At 35.9% G+C, this 19,520-nt stretch overlaps 1 protein-coding gene across 1 annotated transcript in view; it reads right to left on the minus strand.

Moving 5' to 3' along the window:
• The window catches only part of LOC137390940 (protein mono-ADP-ribosyltransferase PARP14-like), a 68,504-nt gene extending 51,668 nt beyond the window's left edge, over positions 1-16,836 (minus strand). The window contains exons 1-8 of the mRNA XM_068077254.1: positions 16,744-16,836; positions 14,502-14,566; positions 9,246-9,398; positions 8,456-8,677; positions 7,889-8,038; positions 6,120-6,311; positions 1,557-1,715; positions 979-1,062 (exon numbers count right to left, since the gene is read on the minus strand). Of these exons, the coding sequence (XP_067933355.1) occupies positions 979-1,062; positions 1,557-1,715; positions 6,120-6,311; positions 7,889-8,038; positions 8,456-8,677; positions 9,246-9,398; positions 14,502-14,535 (994 nt within the window). The 5' untranslated portion in view covers positions 14,536-14,566; positions 16,744-16,836. The remainder of the gene's footprint in view (positions 1-978; positions 1,063-1,556; positions 1,716-6,119; positions 6,312-7,888; positions 8,039-8,455; positions 8,678-9,245; positions 9,399-14,501; positions 14,567-16,743) is intronic.
• Positions 16,837-19,520: the final 2,684 nt, after the last annotated feature.

The following is a 19,520-nucleotide window of genomic DNA, read 5'->3' on the forward strand; positions in this document are numbered from 1 at the left end:
CACTCCTATAACGTAAGCCTCCCTTTACGTAAATTCCACTTAACGTAAAGAATTTATGGAGAGTTTTTGCTTCATATTACGTTAAAAATTCTCAAAGTTCTGCAAGTTCTCAAATTTGATTTCAATAATGAGAATCTCAAAGTTCACCTTAAAAATATCGTTTTCCCTCTTGCCGCATTTGAGAGAGAAAGCGTCATATAGGAGTATTTTTATTATATATACTACTACCATGGCAGTCTAGTGTACCATGAGAGATTGTCAGGAGTACCAATAAAGCACAAATAATAAGTAGCTAAACAATTATTTAGAAATACCTGAAAATCTATTGGTGCAGGTATAAGATCTATTGGTGCAGGTATAAGATCTATTGGTGCAGGTATAAAATCTATTGGTGCAGGTATAAGATCTATTGGTGCAGGTATAAGATCTATTGGTGCAGGTATAAGATCTATTGGTGCAGGTATAAGAGTGTCAGTCTGACACTCCAAGCTGAAGGTCACAAGTCGGCATTTTATTGAAAGTTTACAGGTTACTATGTTTTATCTTAACCTGTAAACTTGGCATCAGACTAACAGATAAACACTTACATTAAAAAAAAATTTCTTCACTATATTTTAGACATATACTATTTTTTTCTTTACAGCATAAATCTTGTTGTGTGAAAGGCGCTTGCTCCACTTAATTCAATGTAAAACTACCATAATCAATGACCCTAAGCCAAGTGAAAGACAGTCAGCAAATTAAAAGGTTATGTTTAAAATTCTCTTTTTTGAATGGTTTAAGGGGTGAGTTTGAGATGATCTTGGAATGTATTAGGCAATTTACATGAATTTTACAGTTCGTATAACTTAAAATCTATATGACGTAAACAGAAAGTCTACTGTACCAGGTTATTGTAAGTTAGCAGTAAGCCTAATACTACCAACAAATAGGAGTGACTAGCCGATACAAACAGTAGCAGGAGCTCAAAAACCGCACCAGTAGAAACAGGACGGATTGAGAGAACAGAAGTTTCATCCTCGTCAATTAAGGGTTCCTCTGAAGCTATCAACTGTTCAATATCTGCAAGCATCGAATCACACAATTGGCTAAACTTTTCCAGAAGTGGCACAAAAATTTACAGTTTCCTAAAATAAAGCCTTTCAGCACGCAAGTTTAGATGTCTCATTATTCTAATGACTCAACTCCTAAATCTAAGGCTAAACACACAGGTCAAAGGCTAAAACTCACAGGTCTAAGGCTAAACTAACAGGTCTAATTAAGGCTATACTCACATGTCTAAAGCTAAACTCACAGGTCTATGACTAAACTCACAGGTCTAAAGCTAAACTCACAGGTCTAAGGCTAAACTCACAGGTCTGAAGGCAAACTAGCCACCCTAGAGCTCAATTGATAACACATAACGTCAGATTTGCAGGCAGTTCCTGGTATCCGAGAATAGTTACTAATGGGTGCGATTTGGTGGTCTGTGGTTCTATAGAACTTCTAAAGGTAAGTAAACCAACATATCGAAAGAAGCAAGGGAGAAACGCAAAAATTAATACTTAGTTTCACACCTTTCTCATTAAGGTCAAAGCGAAAGAGACCTCTATGTGCATCATAAGACTGGTGGAAGCTTGCTGATAGGTCAGCGTGAAACTTCTCTAGGTGAAGAAGTAGAAGTGTGTGCATAGTGATCGCAGTCTCATTCTTGAGAATGTCCACTTCGATGTGCGCTGAGGACAAAAGTGCAATAGACCATACATAGCCATATCATAACTAAACATACAGTAAACACTCCTACAACGTAAATACAGTGCACCCTGAGTTATGGCGTCCTTGTTTTATGGTTTTTTGCCTTACGGTGTGGAACACCATGTATTTTTCATCCCCTCATTACGGCATTTATTCCGCCAAACGACATCAACAAAAATGTTTATTGAATTTTAAATTTGGCTGTCGATGTGCTGACTACGTCGGAATCACAAAGATGCTGATATGCTATTAGCCGAAATCCTTCCCACAATGCCTGAAAGAGATACAATGCTGGCTCTCTGTTAGTTTAGCATTCTCCAAGTGTCATAAATGTCTGATATTGAGTGAAACAAAAATTAATGGAAAATAACCACTAAATACACTCAAGTTACTGTAGATATCTACAGTTATGAGGTTAATATACCATTTTGTTACTAATTTTTAATATGTTCAGTAGGCCTACGTACAAAAATTTTGATGTCTCTACCAGGTGTTTGCATTAGATACCGTAAAACCTTTATTTAAACGTCATGACGCTCGATTCAATAATAATAATAACGTCATGACGCTGGCACTTTTTATGGACTACTTGCTATTATGAGTTCGGAAAGATAAAAAAATGTCCTAGTGGCGTTCAATTAAAGGAGGTATCCAATTAGAGGTTTTACGGTAATTTCTATGGGTTTGTAACCCTCTTTACGACATTTTCATCTTACGATGCCAACACCGAAAACAATTAATGTCGTTTGGATGGGCCCACTGTAATCGGTTGCGAGAACATTTATAGGATATCAGATACCTGTGTATCTAATACCATAAAATGTTATAACTAATCAACACACAATGATATCAGATATCTGTGTATCTAATACTATAACATGTTATAACTAATCAACATACTGTGATATCAGATACCTGTGTATCTAATACCATAAAATGTTATAACTAATCAACACACAATGATATCAGATATCTGTGTATCTAATACCATAGCATGTTATAACTGATCAACACACAATGATATCAGATATCTGTGTATCTAATACTATAACATGTTATAACTAATCAACATACTGTGATATCAGATATCTGTGTATCTAATACCATAAAATGTTATAACTAATCAACACACAATGATATCAGATATCTGTGTATCTAATACCATAGCATGTTATAACTAATCAACACACAATGATATCAGATATCTGTGTATCTAATACTATAACATGTTATAACTAATCAACATACTGTGATATCAGATATCTGTGTATCTAATACCATAACATGTTATAACTAATCAACACACTGTGATATCAGATATCTGTGTATCGAATACTATAACATGTTATAACTAATCAACACACAATGATATCAGATATCTGTGTATCTAATACCATAACATGTTATAACTAATCAACACACAATGATATCAGATACCTGCTTATCTAATACCATAACATGTTATAACTAATCAACACACTATGATATCAGATATCTGTGTATCTAATATAATAACATGTTATAACTAATCAACACACAATGATATCAGATATCTGTGTATCTAATACCATAACATGTTATAACTAATCAACACACAATGATATCAGATATCTGTGTATCTAATACCATAACATGTTATAACTAATCAACACACAATGATATCAGATATCTGTGTATCTAATACCATAACATGTTATAACTAATCAACACACTGTGATATCAGATATCTGTGTATCGAATACTATAACATGTTATAACTAATCAACACACAATGATATCAGATATCTGTGTATCTAATACCATAACATGTTATAACTAATCAACACACTGTGATATCAGATATCTGTGTATCGAATACTATAACATGTTATAACTAATCAACATACTGGGATATCAGATATCTGTGTATCTAATACCATAAAATGTTATAACTAATCAACACACAATGATATCAGATACCTGTGTATCTAATACCATAACATGTTATAACTAATCAACACACAATGATATCAGATACCTGTGTATCTAATACCATAACATGTTATAACTAATCAACACACTGTGATATCAGATATCTGTGTATCGAATACTATAACATGTTATAACTAATCAACACACAATGATATCAGATACCTGTGTATCTAATACCATAAAATGTTATAACTAATCAACACACAATGATATCAGATATCTGTGTATTTAATACCATAACATGTTATAACTGATCAACACACTGAGATATCAGATATTTGTGTATCGAATACCATAACATGTTATAACTAATCAACACACAATGATATCAGATATCTGTGTATCTAATACCATAACATGTTATAACTGATCAACACACTATGATATCAGATATCTGTGTATCTAATACTATAACATGTTATAACTAATCAACACACAATGATATCAGATATCTGTGTATCTAATACCATAACATGTTGTAACTAATCAACACACAATGATATCAGATATCTGTGTATCTAATACTATAACATGCTATAACTAATCAACACACAATGATATCAGATATCTGTGTATCTAATACCATAACATGTTATAACTAATCAACACACAATGATATCAGATATCTGTGTATCTAATACCATAACATGCTATAACTAATCAACACACTGTGATATCAGATATCTGTGTATCGAATACTATAACATGTTATAACTAATCAACACACAATGATATCAGATACCTGTGTATCTAATACCATAAAATGTTATAACTAATCAACACACAATGATATCAGATATCTGTGTATTTAATACCATAACATGTTATAACTAATCAACACACAATGATATCAGATATCTGTGTATCGAATACCATAACATGTTATAACTAATCAACCCACAATGATATCAGATATCTGTGTATCTAATACCATAACATGTTATAACTAATCAACACACAATGATATCAGATATCTGTGTATCTAATACCATAACATGTTATAACTAATCAACACACAATGATATCAGATATCTGTGTATCTAATACCATAAAATGTTATAACTAATCAACACACTGTGATATCAGATATCTGTGTATCTAATACCATAACATGCTATAACTAATCAACACACAATGATATCAGATATCTGTGTATCTAATACCATAACATGTTATAACTAATCAACACACAATGATATCAGATATCTGTGTATCTAATACCATAACATGCTATAACTAATCAACACACTGTGATATCAGATATCTGTGTATCGAATACTATAACATGTTATAACTAATCAACACACAATGATATCAGATACCTGTGTATCTAATACCATAAAATGTTATAACTAATCAACACACAATGATATCAGATATCTGTGTATTTAATACCATAACATGTTATAACTAATCAACACACAATGATATCAGATATCTGTGTATCGAATACCATAACATGTTATAACTAATCAACACACAATGATATCAGATATCTGTGTATCTAATACCATAACATGTTATAACTAATCAACACACAATGATATCAGATATCTGTGTATCTAATACCATAACATGTTATAACTAATCAACACACAATGATATCAGATATCTGTGTATCTAATACCATAAAATGTTATAACTAATCAACACACTGTGATATCAGATATTTGTGTATCTAATACCATAACATGTTATAACTAATCAACACACAATGATATCAGATATCTGTGTATTTAATACTATAACATGTTATAACTGATCAACACACTATGATATCAGATATCTGTGTATCTAATACCATAACATGTTATAACTAATCAACACACAATGATATCAGATATCTGTGTATCGAATACTATAACACGTTATAACTAATCAACACACAATGATATCAGATATCTGTGTATCTAATACTATAACATGTTATAAATAATCAACACACAATGATATCAGATACCTGTGTATCTAATACCATAACATGTTATAACTAATCAACACACAATGATATCAGATATCTGTGTATCTAATACCATAACATGTTATAACTAATCAACACACAATGATATCAGATATCTGTGTATTTAATACTATAACATGTTATAACTAATCAACACACAATGATATCAGATATCTGTGTATCGAATACTATAACACGTTATAACTAATCAACACACAATGATATCAGATATATGTGTATCTAATACCATAACATGCTATAACTAATCAACATACTGTGATATCAGATACCTGTGTATTTAATACCATAACACATTATAACTAAGCAACACACTGTGATATCAGATATCTGTGTATCTAATAACATACATACTATGAGAAAAAACTCATTTTAAGACAAGCAAGCACCAGCGAGAGTTTGTACACAAAAGTTAGCGATGACCCACGTAACTCACTAGGATGCTGAGGAAAAGCGTCTATCCGATTTTTGTACTCTTTCCAATAATAAGATATAGGTCTAGATGGAGTCTGGCTCTCCGGAACTGGAGATGACTTCTTGCTCTGTACTGGGAAATCAGGATATGTAGAATTCCTTTTGCTAGCTGCTCTCTGCGAATTGCCAGTAGGTGCCACCACATTAGATGCACCTACAGACCATGGACTGCTGAGGTGAACATTCAAATAAAATTTACTGCATAGCTAATAATAGAAACTATAGATATTCCAAGGTATAGCAGTACCAGCATGAAAAAAATTAAAAAAGTGAAATTAATAAGAGAAGAAGATAACTCATTGGCAACCAGTTTGCAAAGCTATTGTTTCTAACTACCAAAGTATTAAGATTCAGAAACGCATCTGCATATACGGTCATCTTTCAACAGACGAAGTTAGCAATTTTGATACTTGTCAAGTATAATTAACTCGTCGTACATGCTAATTACATGTAGCACGAAATCAAATGCATTATGTAAAACTATAAAAACTATATGATATATGATAGACTATATATAGATGAACTATATGATATATGATAGACTATATATAGATAAACTATATGATATATGATAGACTATATATAGATAAACTATATGATATATAATAGACTATATATAGATAAACTATATGATATATGATAGACTATATATAGATAAACTATATGATATATGATAAACTGGTAGTAAAGTAATGATCAATAAAAAGAGGTTTTTATTATCGCTTCACCATAACATTAAAAACAGACAAATTTGGTGTAGCTTTGGTGATGAAGGAGACACACTTAGGCTACGTGAACTTTAAAAAATTCCAATTAATCAACCTTGGTATATAATTTCACCATCACTTATCACAGCCCAGCATTTCCAGTTTTACACACCACAGACTTTCTTTTTACCACCACTTTCCCTTCATTTCTCAAAATAACTACAAAACGGCTTCGGAGGCATTTGGAAAAAGTGAGCCAAGGATGACTGATTGTTTTTTCAGAATTTTATACATTAAATTACAAAAAGAACTGCTTTCTCTCTTCTCACCGCTACTACCACTCACACTTACCTTTTTCAGGATTCATAATTTTAAGAGTAAAAATTAAGCTATGAAGCAGTTTATTAATATTATTCAAACATCGCATTACCAAACTAGACAAAGGGGAGCTGTGTGAATATGCAGCATTTCAAGAAACTTTGTGCGTAACATTCTCTTCTCAGTAGTAAGTCATGTAAGAAGGTTTTGAAGGTTATGTAAGTTTTTATCTGTATCTGCCCTTGATGAGAATCGGTTACTTCTAGCTGTATGCTGTTATGTTTATATCATGGCATTTTCATCACAGAGGTAGACACGTTTATAATCATTGATATTCCACCAGGCCATTGTTAGTTCTGTTTTTCTTTTATTATTAATAATTTCCTCATATTTGTGTTTCACGTAATTCTATGTTCAACTTCAAAGTTGATTCTGACAAGGTGGGTTTGTGTAGATTTTGATTAAGGGATTAGAAATCACCTTCAGCAAACCAGACAACTAACTTTTTATGAATTAAACACACACAAATATGGAATCCACACTCTGACATGGAACGTATCAAATATACATAGAGCACAGACAATGATTTTCAAGTACGTAATTATTTAACAATTTCTATCCCAAAGATCCTGTCTGCCAGTTGTGGTATAAATTGGGAGGCAAAAGAACCACTTCAGATGAAGTATAGTGGGTGCATAAAAATTACCAGCACTTGAGTGACCTTGAGCAGCAGGGGGTTTTCTAGGTTGCTTCAACAGCTCACTCATTGTGGGATCAAACTGGTCGTACAGCTGCACTTGAACTTTCAAGGACTCACCGATTGTGATTGACCTCGCGCTGGCCAGACTCGCTGCATCTATAATCCACATAACAGCTCAATAAGATAAACAAATTCAATAGTTATAGTAGAATGAGACAAACAAAAAAATCAGGGAGATGACTCAGCAAAAAGCATCGATTTTGTTGTGTGATGTAATTATGCTTGGCTAAAGAATATCCGCAGCTTTTGTTTATAAAAATCGCCTAGCAAAATGACCGAGGTCAAGGAGTTTTGGCCGACTTCATTTCAAACAGGTGAATGAAAAACTGTAACTACATCACTTATGCGCTAGACATAGATAGTTTGGTAGACAGTACTATTATTTACCAAAGCTAATATATAATCAAAAAATATACAACTTTTTGCAATTACATACGTCTAGAAAGTCAATATTAAAAATTTGAAAACGATTTCGAGCCAGCTAAAGTTACTTTATAATTAAGCACTACTTACCTTGAGCGTTAGCAAATGTTACAACATAATGTGACGCATCAAGAGTCGTGCAGTCTTCTATATCACCATATTTTCTAACGGTCTTTTTTAAAAATCTTTGACTGATAGGCTTTTGCTCGCTGATGATAAGAGCCTTTTTGATGCTGGGACGAAGACTGATGACAGAAGTTTCATCATCTCGGTCCAGAAGCTGTCTGGCAGACGAGAGGACTTTCACAGCATCTGCATGTAAAGAATAACATCAAATGTCAACAAGACAAATAAAAAGGCGCGTATCAAACTCTTCTGCACTTGTAGCCAACTTATTGTACCTTTTTTAGTGAAGCATTTACAACCATATTGAAAACTGATTGCAATTGGTTCAAGTATTTCCGATTATTTCAAATTGGCATTTTGTAAACAAGAATACAAGAGGATAGATATACAAATGCCACCATATCACTAGTGAAGTCTTATAAGTTCTACAAGAAAAGGCCTAACGTACATGTACATTTTAGCTAGTTATAAAAATACTGACACTTATATTAAATTTATACTGATGCTCTAGTTATAAAAATACCTATAAGTTAGCAGGTCCATGTAAGAGAAAGTTGTGCAACACTGTGTAGCCAGATTGTCTTAATTGAGCATGATTCAATATTTTTTTAATCTGAAAGGATTCCAGACACACCCTTACCGCATCTGTCAACCTGAACACACCATAGACACACCTTTACTGTATCAGTCAATCTGAACACACCACAGACACACCTTCACTGCATCAGTCATCCTGAACTCACTATGAACACACCTTTTGTGGAGAACTCTAAGGTGTAGGTCTTTGTGCGCTCATTGTAAGCCTGTTCTTCAGATGTTAGGCATTTGGCAAAGAAAGGCTCATCTTCAAAATGCGCCTTCAACTCATCAAAAACACAATCTTCTGGAAACTGGTAAACCTCTACTCCTACGAATAGACAATTATAAACTGTCAGAAAACTCCTAATCAGTCTCACGATCAGATGCAGAATATAGCAGTGACAATGTCATGGACAGCAACAGACCCAACAACATTCAGGTCCCAGCACTGCACGTCAAACTTGGTTATATGCATACACTAGTTACTAGTAGTGATAAGCTGTACACGAATCCAAGTTTAATGCTTAAATAGTATTGTGGCAGGTGTGGAAAATGTGTCCATTCGCAAGTTGTTTTGAGATTACAATTAAATGATGAAAATACATATCAACTTCTGAGTATAGCATACCTGCATTGAAATGAATGATGGGAGACAAAAGGCAAAAAGAAACATGAATTGTTCAGGGTTGGCTCGGTTTAAACCAATGGTTTAAACCGAGTGGTTTAAACCCGGTTTAAACCAGCCCGAAAAAACCGGTTTTTATGGTTTTTTCATTATTTTTTGTGAAAAACATATTTCAAGCTCCTAATGGTACATGTGCGGTAGAAATGCAATTATATGTAATTATCAGCTGTGGAAGTTCATTTAGGACACAGTAGTAAATTGATAGCAGCGCTCAAGTTGAAACTACATGAAATCCAAGCACAACAATGAATTAGTGAATTTCATTTTCAATTGGTTTTATCTAGTGATATGATGATCTTTTTACTGATGAAATATAAAAACCATATGAAATATACTAATCCAATCGTCTCTAATAATGAATTAATACTTTCTCAAGTCTGGCCAGTGAGAAAGGATTACTTATAACTAGAAATTAAAAAAATAAAATGCTTTTGGGCAAAAGCTTTAATTTTACAAACTAATACTTCATTTATTGGGCACAAGCCAAAGTAGTTGGATTGTTAGAATTCAGTTTATCAAGTTTTTTGTGTTTTGGAAAGTTAAAGTTGTGCCTCAAATTTCCAACATGCCTCGCAAACAGGATCCCGTTTGGCAGTTTTTCACTCGAACTGCAAATTGCAAAGGTTTCAAGGCAAAACGTGATAGGTGTGCTATCGTAACGCGAGGTCACGCAGATAGGCTTAAAGCTGACGTAGCAAAATGTCAAGCTGAAAACACCAATTTAGACAGTGATGCTAATATTCAGGTGATAGAAGTTGAGTCATCTGCCATGGCTCCAAACACTAGCAATGCATCTGCATTATGCTCTGCTCTACACTCTCTCTCTCTCTCTGCAATCCCTCTCTTTAGAGTAAGATGTCTGCTTGCTTTATTGATGTGTTTGGTGTGTTTTAAGATGGCTTCGTAGTCCGATCATTGCTCTGCATTGACGATTGCAATGTGGACATTGGTAGTCATCATTCATCAAAGTATCAGATGAGCTAAGCCGCACTTTTCGTGCTGCCTTGAGCTCTTCTCTGTGACGCATTTTTTCATTTTCAAGTATCTTCACCCCTTTATGAGTTAGAGTTCTCCATCCAGTTCTTCTCGTGGCATTCCATTCCCAGGTTTCACATCTGATGTGACAACGCTTCAAGCTATCTTTGAGACAGTCTTTATAGCGCTTTCTTTGTCCCCCCTGTGACCTCTTCCCATTTTCTAGTTCGGCATACAGAATCTGTTTTGGTAGTCTGTAGTTTGGCATTCTAACCAAGTGTCCAGCCCAACGAAGTCTGTTCTTAACGATCATACTTTCGAGGCTGGACATCTTAGCTTGTTGATACACACTATTGTTAGTGCGTTTGTCAGACCATTTGATCATTAGTAATCAATCTTTGCGGTAGAAAACAACAGATTACACTAGCAACATGGAATGTACGCACGCTCATGGACAATCAGCGCAGTGATCGACCTGACCGTCGCACAGCTTTTGTGGCACGTGAGCCCAGAAGACATGATATTGATATTGCTGCACTACAGGAGACAAGACTTGCTGATGAGGGCCAGATGACAGAAGTGGGAGGTGGTTATACATTCTATTGGAAAGGGAGAGATGCTAAAGATCATAGGCTGTATGGAGTGGGTTTCGCTGTTAAAAATGAGCTTGTTAAGCACATGGACCATCTTCCTGTCGGCATTTCAGATCGACTGATGACTTTACAACTAAACATCAGTAAGAACAGGAAAGCAACACTGATCAGTGCCTATGCTCCGACCCTGATGGCCGAGCAAGAGGATAAAGAGCTATTCTATTCAGCTCTTGATGACACTGTATCGCATATTCCTAGAGCCGACAAGGTTGTGCTTCTTGGAGACTTTAATGCAAGAGTTGGTACGGACAGCACGACATGGAAGGACGTCATCGGCAAAGAGGGAATTGGCAGTATGAATGACAATGGTCTCATGCTTCTCACCAAATGTGCAGAACTTAACCTTGTGATTACAAACACCCTGTTCAGACAGAAGAATAGAAGGAAAACAACCTGGAGGCACCCTCGCTCCGGTCACTGGCACTTGATAGACTATATAATCACCAAACAGCGGGACTTGGCAGATGTAAGAGTAACCAAAGCGATCAACTCAACAGATAGCTGCTGGACGGATCACAGATTGGTGAAAACTCTGCTGAGTTTCACTCTACAGCCCAAACAGAGAAGAGCTAAACGAACAGCAAGGCCAAAGTACAACGTGAATCTATTCAATAAACCGGATGTGAAAAAAGACTTTCAAACAAAAATCAATGAGAGACTATCAGCTGAAATCTATGACCAAAATGTCAACTCGACTTGGACAAATCTAAAGAGCTGTATCACTGAGACATGCGAGGAGGTATTAGGTAAAGCGAAAAGGCACCACCAAGACTGGTTTGATGAGAATGACCTAGAAATAGAACAACTTACAAATATAAAACGATCTAAATTTGCAGCCTGGCAAAACGATCTTAGAAACAAGGAGAAACAGAAGGCATACCACAGCATACGAACATATGTGCAGCGACGAGTTCGAAGGATGCAGAATGAATGGTGGACACAAAAGGCAGAGGAGCTTCAGAGCTTGGCGGATCAGAATAAGACAAGGGATTTCTTTGCAGAGACACGAAAACTGTACGGTCCTCTGTCACATGGCTCTGTACCTGTTTGAGACAAGAATGGTGTGCTCCATAAAGACAAAGATGCCATCAGAGATTGCTGGAAAGAACACTTTTCAAATCTTTTGAACCAAACATCCACTGTAGCTGATCCAGTCCTGCAGAAAGTCCCACAGCTGCCAACCCATCAGCAGCTAGGAGAAGAGCCAACACTAGTCGAGACGAAATCCGCCATTCGAGCAATGAAGAGTGGGAAGGCTGCTGGCGCTGATGGAATACCTGCAGAAGTTTTCAAGCATGGTGGAACTAAACTTACCAAGAAACTGCACTGCCTTTTTACACTTGTGTGGACAACTGAGAAAATACCTGATGAATTACGTGATGCACTGATTGTTACCATCTTCAAAAAAGGAGATAGGACGATGTGTGGGAACTACAGGGGGATATCCCTCTTGTCAATAACGGGGAAGATTCTAGCTAGAATTCTGTCCTATAGACTCTCCAGTGTTGCGGAAACAATTCTTCCAGAGACGCAGTGTGGTTTTAGGCCTGGCAGGGGTACAGTAGATATGATATTTGCTGCTAGACAGATCCAGGAAAAATGCCGAGAACAGAACAAGGACCTCTACATGGCCTTCATAGACCTTACCAAGGCTTTCGACACTGTTGACAGACAATCTCTCTACAAAGTACTTGAGAAAATCGGCTGCCCTCCCAAATTTGTGGCTATTGTGCAGCTTCTGCATAATGAGATGAACGCATCAGTTTTGGTGGATGGCCAACAAACGGATCCTTTTGGAGTTAAAACTGGGGTGAAACAAGGCTGCGTGATTGCGCCAACGCTGTTTTCTATCTACTTATGTGCTGTACTACACCTTGTGAAACAAGAACTCTCTGAAGGTATCACATTGAACTACCGAATAGGCGATCTGTTCAACCTGCAGAGACTTCGGGCTAAAACTCTAACTTCGAAACAAAGTGTTCTTGAGCTCCAATATGCTGATGACAATGCTCTCGTGGCTCATACAGAGGAACATCTTCAAGAAGTCATGACAGCTTTTGAAAATGCTTACAGGGCTCTTGGACTCAAGCTGAATGCAAAGAAAACTCAAGTATTGTACCAGCCGAAACCTGGAAAAAACATAGTCACTCCACGCATTGTTGCCGGAGGCGAACCACTTTGCCCTGTAGATGACTTTGTATACCTAGGTAGTAATCTCTCCTCCAAGGCCGACCTAGGGAAGGAGATAGAGAGAAGGCTGCAGGGAGCTAGCATAGCATACAGCAAACTGAGACAAAGAGTGTTTGAAAATCCAGTCTTGCAAGTCGACACCAAGCTAAAAGTGTACAAGGCAGTTATTGTCCCCACACTACTGTATGCCTCAGAAACGTGGGCTACTTACAGCACTGACGTTAAGGTTCTGGAGAACTATCACATGAGGAAAATGAGAGAATTACTAATGCTCTACACTACTACACAACTAATCACTTGGATTAAAGTTCCTACTTATACATAGAGCTGTATGTAAAATATTCACTTTATGTGATAAGATTTCTGCTTTGTATTTCATCGATCATGTTTGTTTTAAGACTCACTCTGAAATTTCCATATTTTCTCTCTTTTTTCCCATAACAACTCCCACAGTACCATCTTTAACAGATGATTCCACATATGTATGTTCAATACTCAATCATGCAGCTATAGTAGGTGATGTTAATTAGACTTATAATTGCAAAAACCTTGGTAAAATTATAAAAACCGGTTTAAACCATAAAAACCAGTTTAAACCAAAAAAACCTGGTTTTTTCATAAAAACCATGGTTTTTTCCAACCCTGAAATTATTGACCATGCATTATGACCTACCTGATGGTGTTACTCAACCAGCCACCAGAACAGTACTAATCACCTAATGATGTTACTCAACAAACGCCCGAATAGGATGAGTCAAACTGATGGTGTTACTCGACCAATCAAAAAAGTATGAGTCACCTGATGATACTGCTCAAACAAAAACCAGAAGTATAATCCTGCCAAAACACTTAATCTATTCAAGCATTAAAATGGTGTTGGTTTGTATGGTTTGTATAGAAATTAGGAAGTGTGACAAAGTTGACTTACGAACAGTTGAAGAGTCACTCACAGCCTGAGACATCCTAAATCAAGCACAGTGACCACAACCTCATCTAAAATTACAAGATGAAATTAAAATATCTCAAGCTTGCGTACCAATTGATATTGTGAAATTTTATTTACTAAAAACAATTGAATAGACTATGCTTCATTACACATTACCATTATTTCAAACTTCAACCTAAAAAATCTGCAGTTATTGATATAACTAGCAGCAGCAACGAATGTTTTTTTCAATCATAATGTTGCAAGCTCAATATTTATATGAACCACCACCTTTAAATCAGCTGCATGCTTCATTGAAAGCTGTTGATATGAAGCATTGTTTTTCTAAAACACACTAACGCATTTTCAATAAGCAACATATTGCACAAGCTTAGATTGGCATCTTTTTAGCCATTGTAGAAGGTTTTTTGTTAGACAGCCATCAGGGTTCTATTCAGAAATAACTCAAAGTTTGGATATTGAGAAGGGAGAATATTGATATGATGCTTTAGATTTGGTAGTATGAGGAATTTATTTTAAGATGCACAAAAACAGCAATGGGCCGAAAGAATGCAAAAAATGCTTCTGTGCTGTCACTCCAAATCTAGAAAAACTAGGAATAACATGAAAAAGCGTTAAATAAGGTGCAAGCTGATATGTGCGGAAGAAAATCAACAAATGTTATAAATAAATCCTGTTTTTGGAGCTAAAAATCTAATGAATTTGCAGTTACAATTGCTGTGAGCCTAGAGGTAGTCACTTATAAGCCCATTTCACTCTTTATAGAAATTAAGTCCCAAAAACATTGTTCCTTATGTCTCTTCTAATAATAAACTCTATTCTTTACCAAGTGGTCACCCTTGTTAAAGATCGTGCCCAACGAATGGATGCAAAAGAGGCGCTGCGATACTGTAGTTTTAACATGCGTTTATGTTTAAATAAGCATAGCTATATAAATTTAATTATGATTCCTTCTTCATTGTTCAAACTCAAGAAGCTGAAAAGATTAAAAAGCACTTTGATACCCAAAGTAATAACACTTAACGTAATCAAATGAATCGATCGCAGAATAAAAGATTGTACAAGATTTGTAGATACAAAACTTGAGTGGGTTACAAGTATTTTTCAACTTGTTATTATCTACAAATTCATCATATTTATAACCAAACAACAGACAATAAACTACAGATCATAGCAATTATGAATGTGTATTATAACTTTTTCAAAAGCAACTGTTCATTTTAATTTTGACAGCAAGATTAAACCAAAATATTGTTTAAATTATTAATAAATTACATGCAGTGAGCTGCACTGGATATATATTATTTAAGCCATTAATAAGTGGAAACGAAAAAGCAAATTTTTGTAGTGCTTTTTTACTGTTGTCATTCACACAAATGGCGAGACACATAAATAGGCCTATACTGGCTTTACATCGATATACATATATAAAACACATCGATAGCCGCGTGTTGAAGACAAAAGTTAGTAAATCAAAAAATTTGCGATATCAACATCCTACTCGAACAATAGAAAAGACTTATTTGTCGAAGGAAACCTTAATGTAGATATTGCCATAAAACTCAAGTAAAAACGCTAACTATACATTTCGGCAATCTAATAGCAGTTTACGTTTTAGAAGCCTTATAATCACAAAAGAGCGTTATATTTGTGCTTCACCAGACAAGGTATAAACCTATGATTTATGATATATATCTGCCTCAGAGAAAAATATTAAAAAAGCTAATCACAACGAGTTAGTTTACCATAAGACAGTTTGCTACATCCAAAGCGTTAGATATGTAAACGAGCCAAATTTAAAAGAAGCCTGTAAGTTGTTATCGGTATGACAAACAAATAGAACAAGTAAAATGAAATCTTGAATAGGAATGTCACAACGATACTTTTGACAGTCGTGTTAATTTTTATTGTATCAAACTTAATAATAATAATACCAGATAGATAATTATTTTATTTCCAGAGCAATAATGACAATTATGAACGACTCATCACTAAAACTACGTGAGCGATGAACAAAAACAATTTACATCAATGTTTAAATAGCGTAAGGTATATAATATAAGGAATAAAGCGTTAGTCGAAAGATTTTAAAAAAGGTTTTTATCATTACTGAATACTGAGAGTTATTTCATTAAAAACAATCCACTGCCTAATTGTGTGCTTTGTTAACAGTAGTTTCAGGCGGTGCAGTATACTCGATGCAGTATACTTGGTCGCAACATACTATCTTTTCTGGGACTCCTCTGGAATTTCATATGCTGAAAGTAAATTTGCGTATGGTAGATTTCTGATCTAGCAAGATATTTTAACATAGCACTGCTACTATGACTTCTGCCTAGCCGTTTTCTGTGAATAATGACGCTGATTTGCAATAACACTAGTGTGAATGATCTAAGTCTATTGTCGTAAAACAAAACTGAACAACTCCGGGGAAGTCCCTTGCGAATATCGCCTGCACGGATGAACAACGTAAATCTGAGCAATGATATACAGCCGCCCACATGTGTGGGCTGTATATCATCTATCTAAGACAAAATCTGATGGACGCATGATCTCGCCAAGAGAGAACATTACGGATAAATAGAGTTCGCATAAATTTAAGGATTATGCATGTAGTATTATGTAACATGTAAAGCCTGAACACGTCACATTGTTGTATGGAAATATCTATCTATCTATCTATCTCTGTAAAATATTTCAAGTGGCCGCTAGGCCTGTAGAAATAAAATGGTGCATTAGGCATAAAAATAAGATCACAAATAAGCATAGACTTATTTATCTAAGTCTGAAGGATAAAAGTATAAGATCGCTTGGTCTAGATATAAGAGAATCAGATGTTAAAATTTCATCGCACGGTTAAAAAAAGAGTGTTTCATTGCACTTGCATTGATTGTGTGTCTGATATTGGAGCCTCGAGTAAAATAGGATGAGTTCTTAATTACAAATCTATTAAAATCGACCATTAGGTCCTGGCTTAAAATTTTTTGCAGTGTGCTTTCGTCCTTGATGCGTCTTCACTCTGCAAGTGTTTGCCATCCCATTTTCACCATTTCTGATGATATACTATCAAATTTTCTTAAATTGTTGGCCCACCTAAAAGCTTTTCGGTTAATGGATTCTAAATCTTGTATACTATAATCAAAATGTGGACTCCAGATTTCCGAAGCGTACTCTAGCAGTGGACGACACACACTATAGTATGCTGTCCTTTTGACATTAGGAGATGTTTTCTTAAGGGTCCGCATAAGCATAAAAAGAGTGCCGTTAGCCTTACGTATGATGCGATTTATGTGTTCATTAAAATTGAGGGTGCTAGAAACAAGTATACCCAAGTATAAAAAGGATTGCGAGGATATAAGAGATGTACCGCAATAGTTGTATATATGTGAAAATCTAACTGGTTCCACAGATGTAGATGTGCATTTATTAGCATTAAATCTCAGCTGCCACGACTCAGCCCATGCAGCCACTCTGCACAGTTGGTCCTGTAGCAGAAGGCTGTCGGACGCACATTCTATTGGTCTAAAAAGTATGGCATCATCCGCAAATAAACGTATGGATGTCTTTGGACAGTTCAGAGACTCTGGAAGGTCATTGATATATAAAAGAAAAAGCAAGGGTCCAAGCACCGACCCCTGGGGCACACCTGATGTTACCTGGGTAGGTGGAGATTTTTTACCGTTAACTATGACACAGAATGTGCGGTCCAGGAGCCAATGCTGGATCCAAGTCACTACATTTGCATTTAGGCCATAACTTCTAAGTTTGTGGATCAATTTGTCATGCGAAACTGTATCAAATGCTTTACTAAAATCCAAAACAAGTACATCCACTTGAGTGTTAAGATTATTAAAATTTGCCAAGTCTGATATGGTGTGTATAAGTTGAGATTCACAGCTGTGCTTTTTTCTAAAACCATGCTGTGTTTCACTTAGGATGTTATTCTGATCGAGATAATCTCTTATGTTATGAGCAATAATATGTTCTATTACCTTAGATGATACGCTAGTGAGTGATATTGGCCTATAGTTAAGTGGGGCCTTCTTGTCACCTTTCTTGAATACAGGGACTACATTGGCATGTTTCCAATCAAGTGGCACACACCCTGTGTTGAGGGAGTGTTTAAAAATCAGCGTTAAAATGGGAGCAATGTCAACAGCCAAAAACTTGAGCAGGGCAGGACTAAGGTTGTCTGGGCCCATACCCTTACGATGGTTAAGATTATTAAGAAATACTGCGAAAACAACATACCAATAGGGAATGCAGCCAGACCACAGGATAAGCATATAATACGTACAAGCAGCAAGACGTCTAAAAGATGTCAAAAGATCCAATAATTGAAAACGTCAAAAGAAAATTAGAAACTTCCGAATTAGAAGAAATCAGTCATGGAAACTGCATCAGTACCACCTGTGAAAACCACCAAAGGGAAGTCGAAGCAATTAAACCTACCAACCACCATCATCAGAAAACCACCAGAGAAACATTAGAGACGAATCAAATGAGTGCACACATATAGATCTGCCACCCCTGTCAAACATGACCTAGATACCAGGAGTAAGTCACGAGCTCCACCCTACACGCCGACATCACGTGCACCAGCTGAAGACTTACGCAAACAATATATCTTCATACGCCTAACAGAAAACATTAAACCTTAACACTCAACCTACACCCACAGGCTAACCATCCCACATGCCAGACATCTATGAAAGAGAACAGCTCCAATGACTCAGCATCTCTATCCCCATCTCTATCTCCGGCTCTAACTTGAGCTCTGCCTCTGGCTCTCTCGCTCTCTCTCTCTCTCTCTCTCTCTCTCTCTCTCTCTCTCTCTCTCTCTCTCTCTCTCTCTCTCTCTCTCTCTCTCTTTCTCTCTCTCTTTCTCTCTCTCTCTCTCTCTTCCCGAGGGCTTCCTTGGATGCTTTCTCATCTACCTGCTGAGGAGCCTCTCTCTCGCTTCTCTATCGATGGAGCCACCTTCTCCTTCATCGGCTGAGC

This window comes from Watersipora subatra, chromosome 3 (genome assembly GCF_963576615.1).
Source record: "Watersipora subatra chromosome 3, tzWatSuba1.1, whole genome shotgun sequence".
Taxonomy (NCBI): domain Eukaryota; kingdom Metazoa; phylum Bryozoa; class Gymnolaemata; order Cheilostomatida; family Watersiporidae; genus Watersipora; species Watersipora subatra.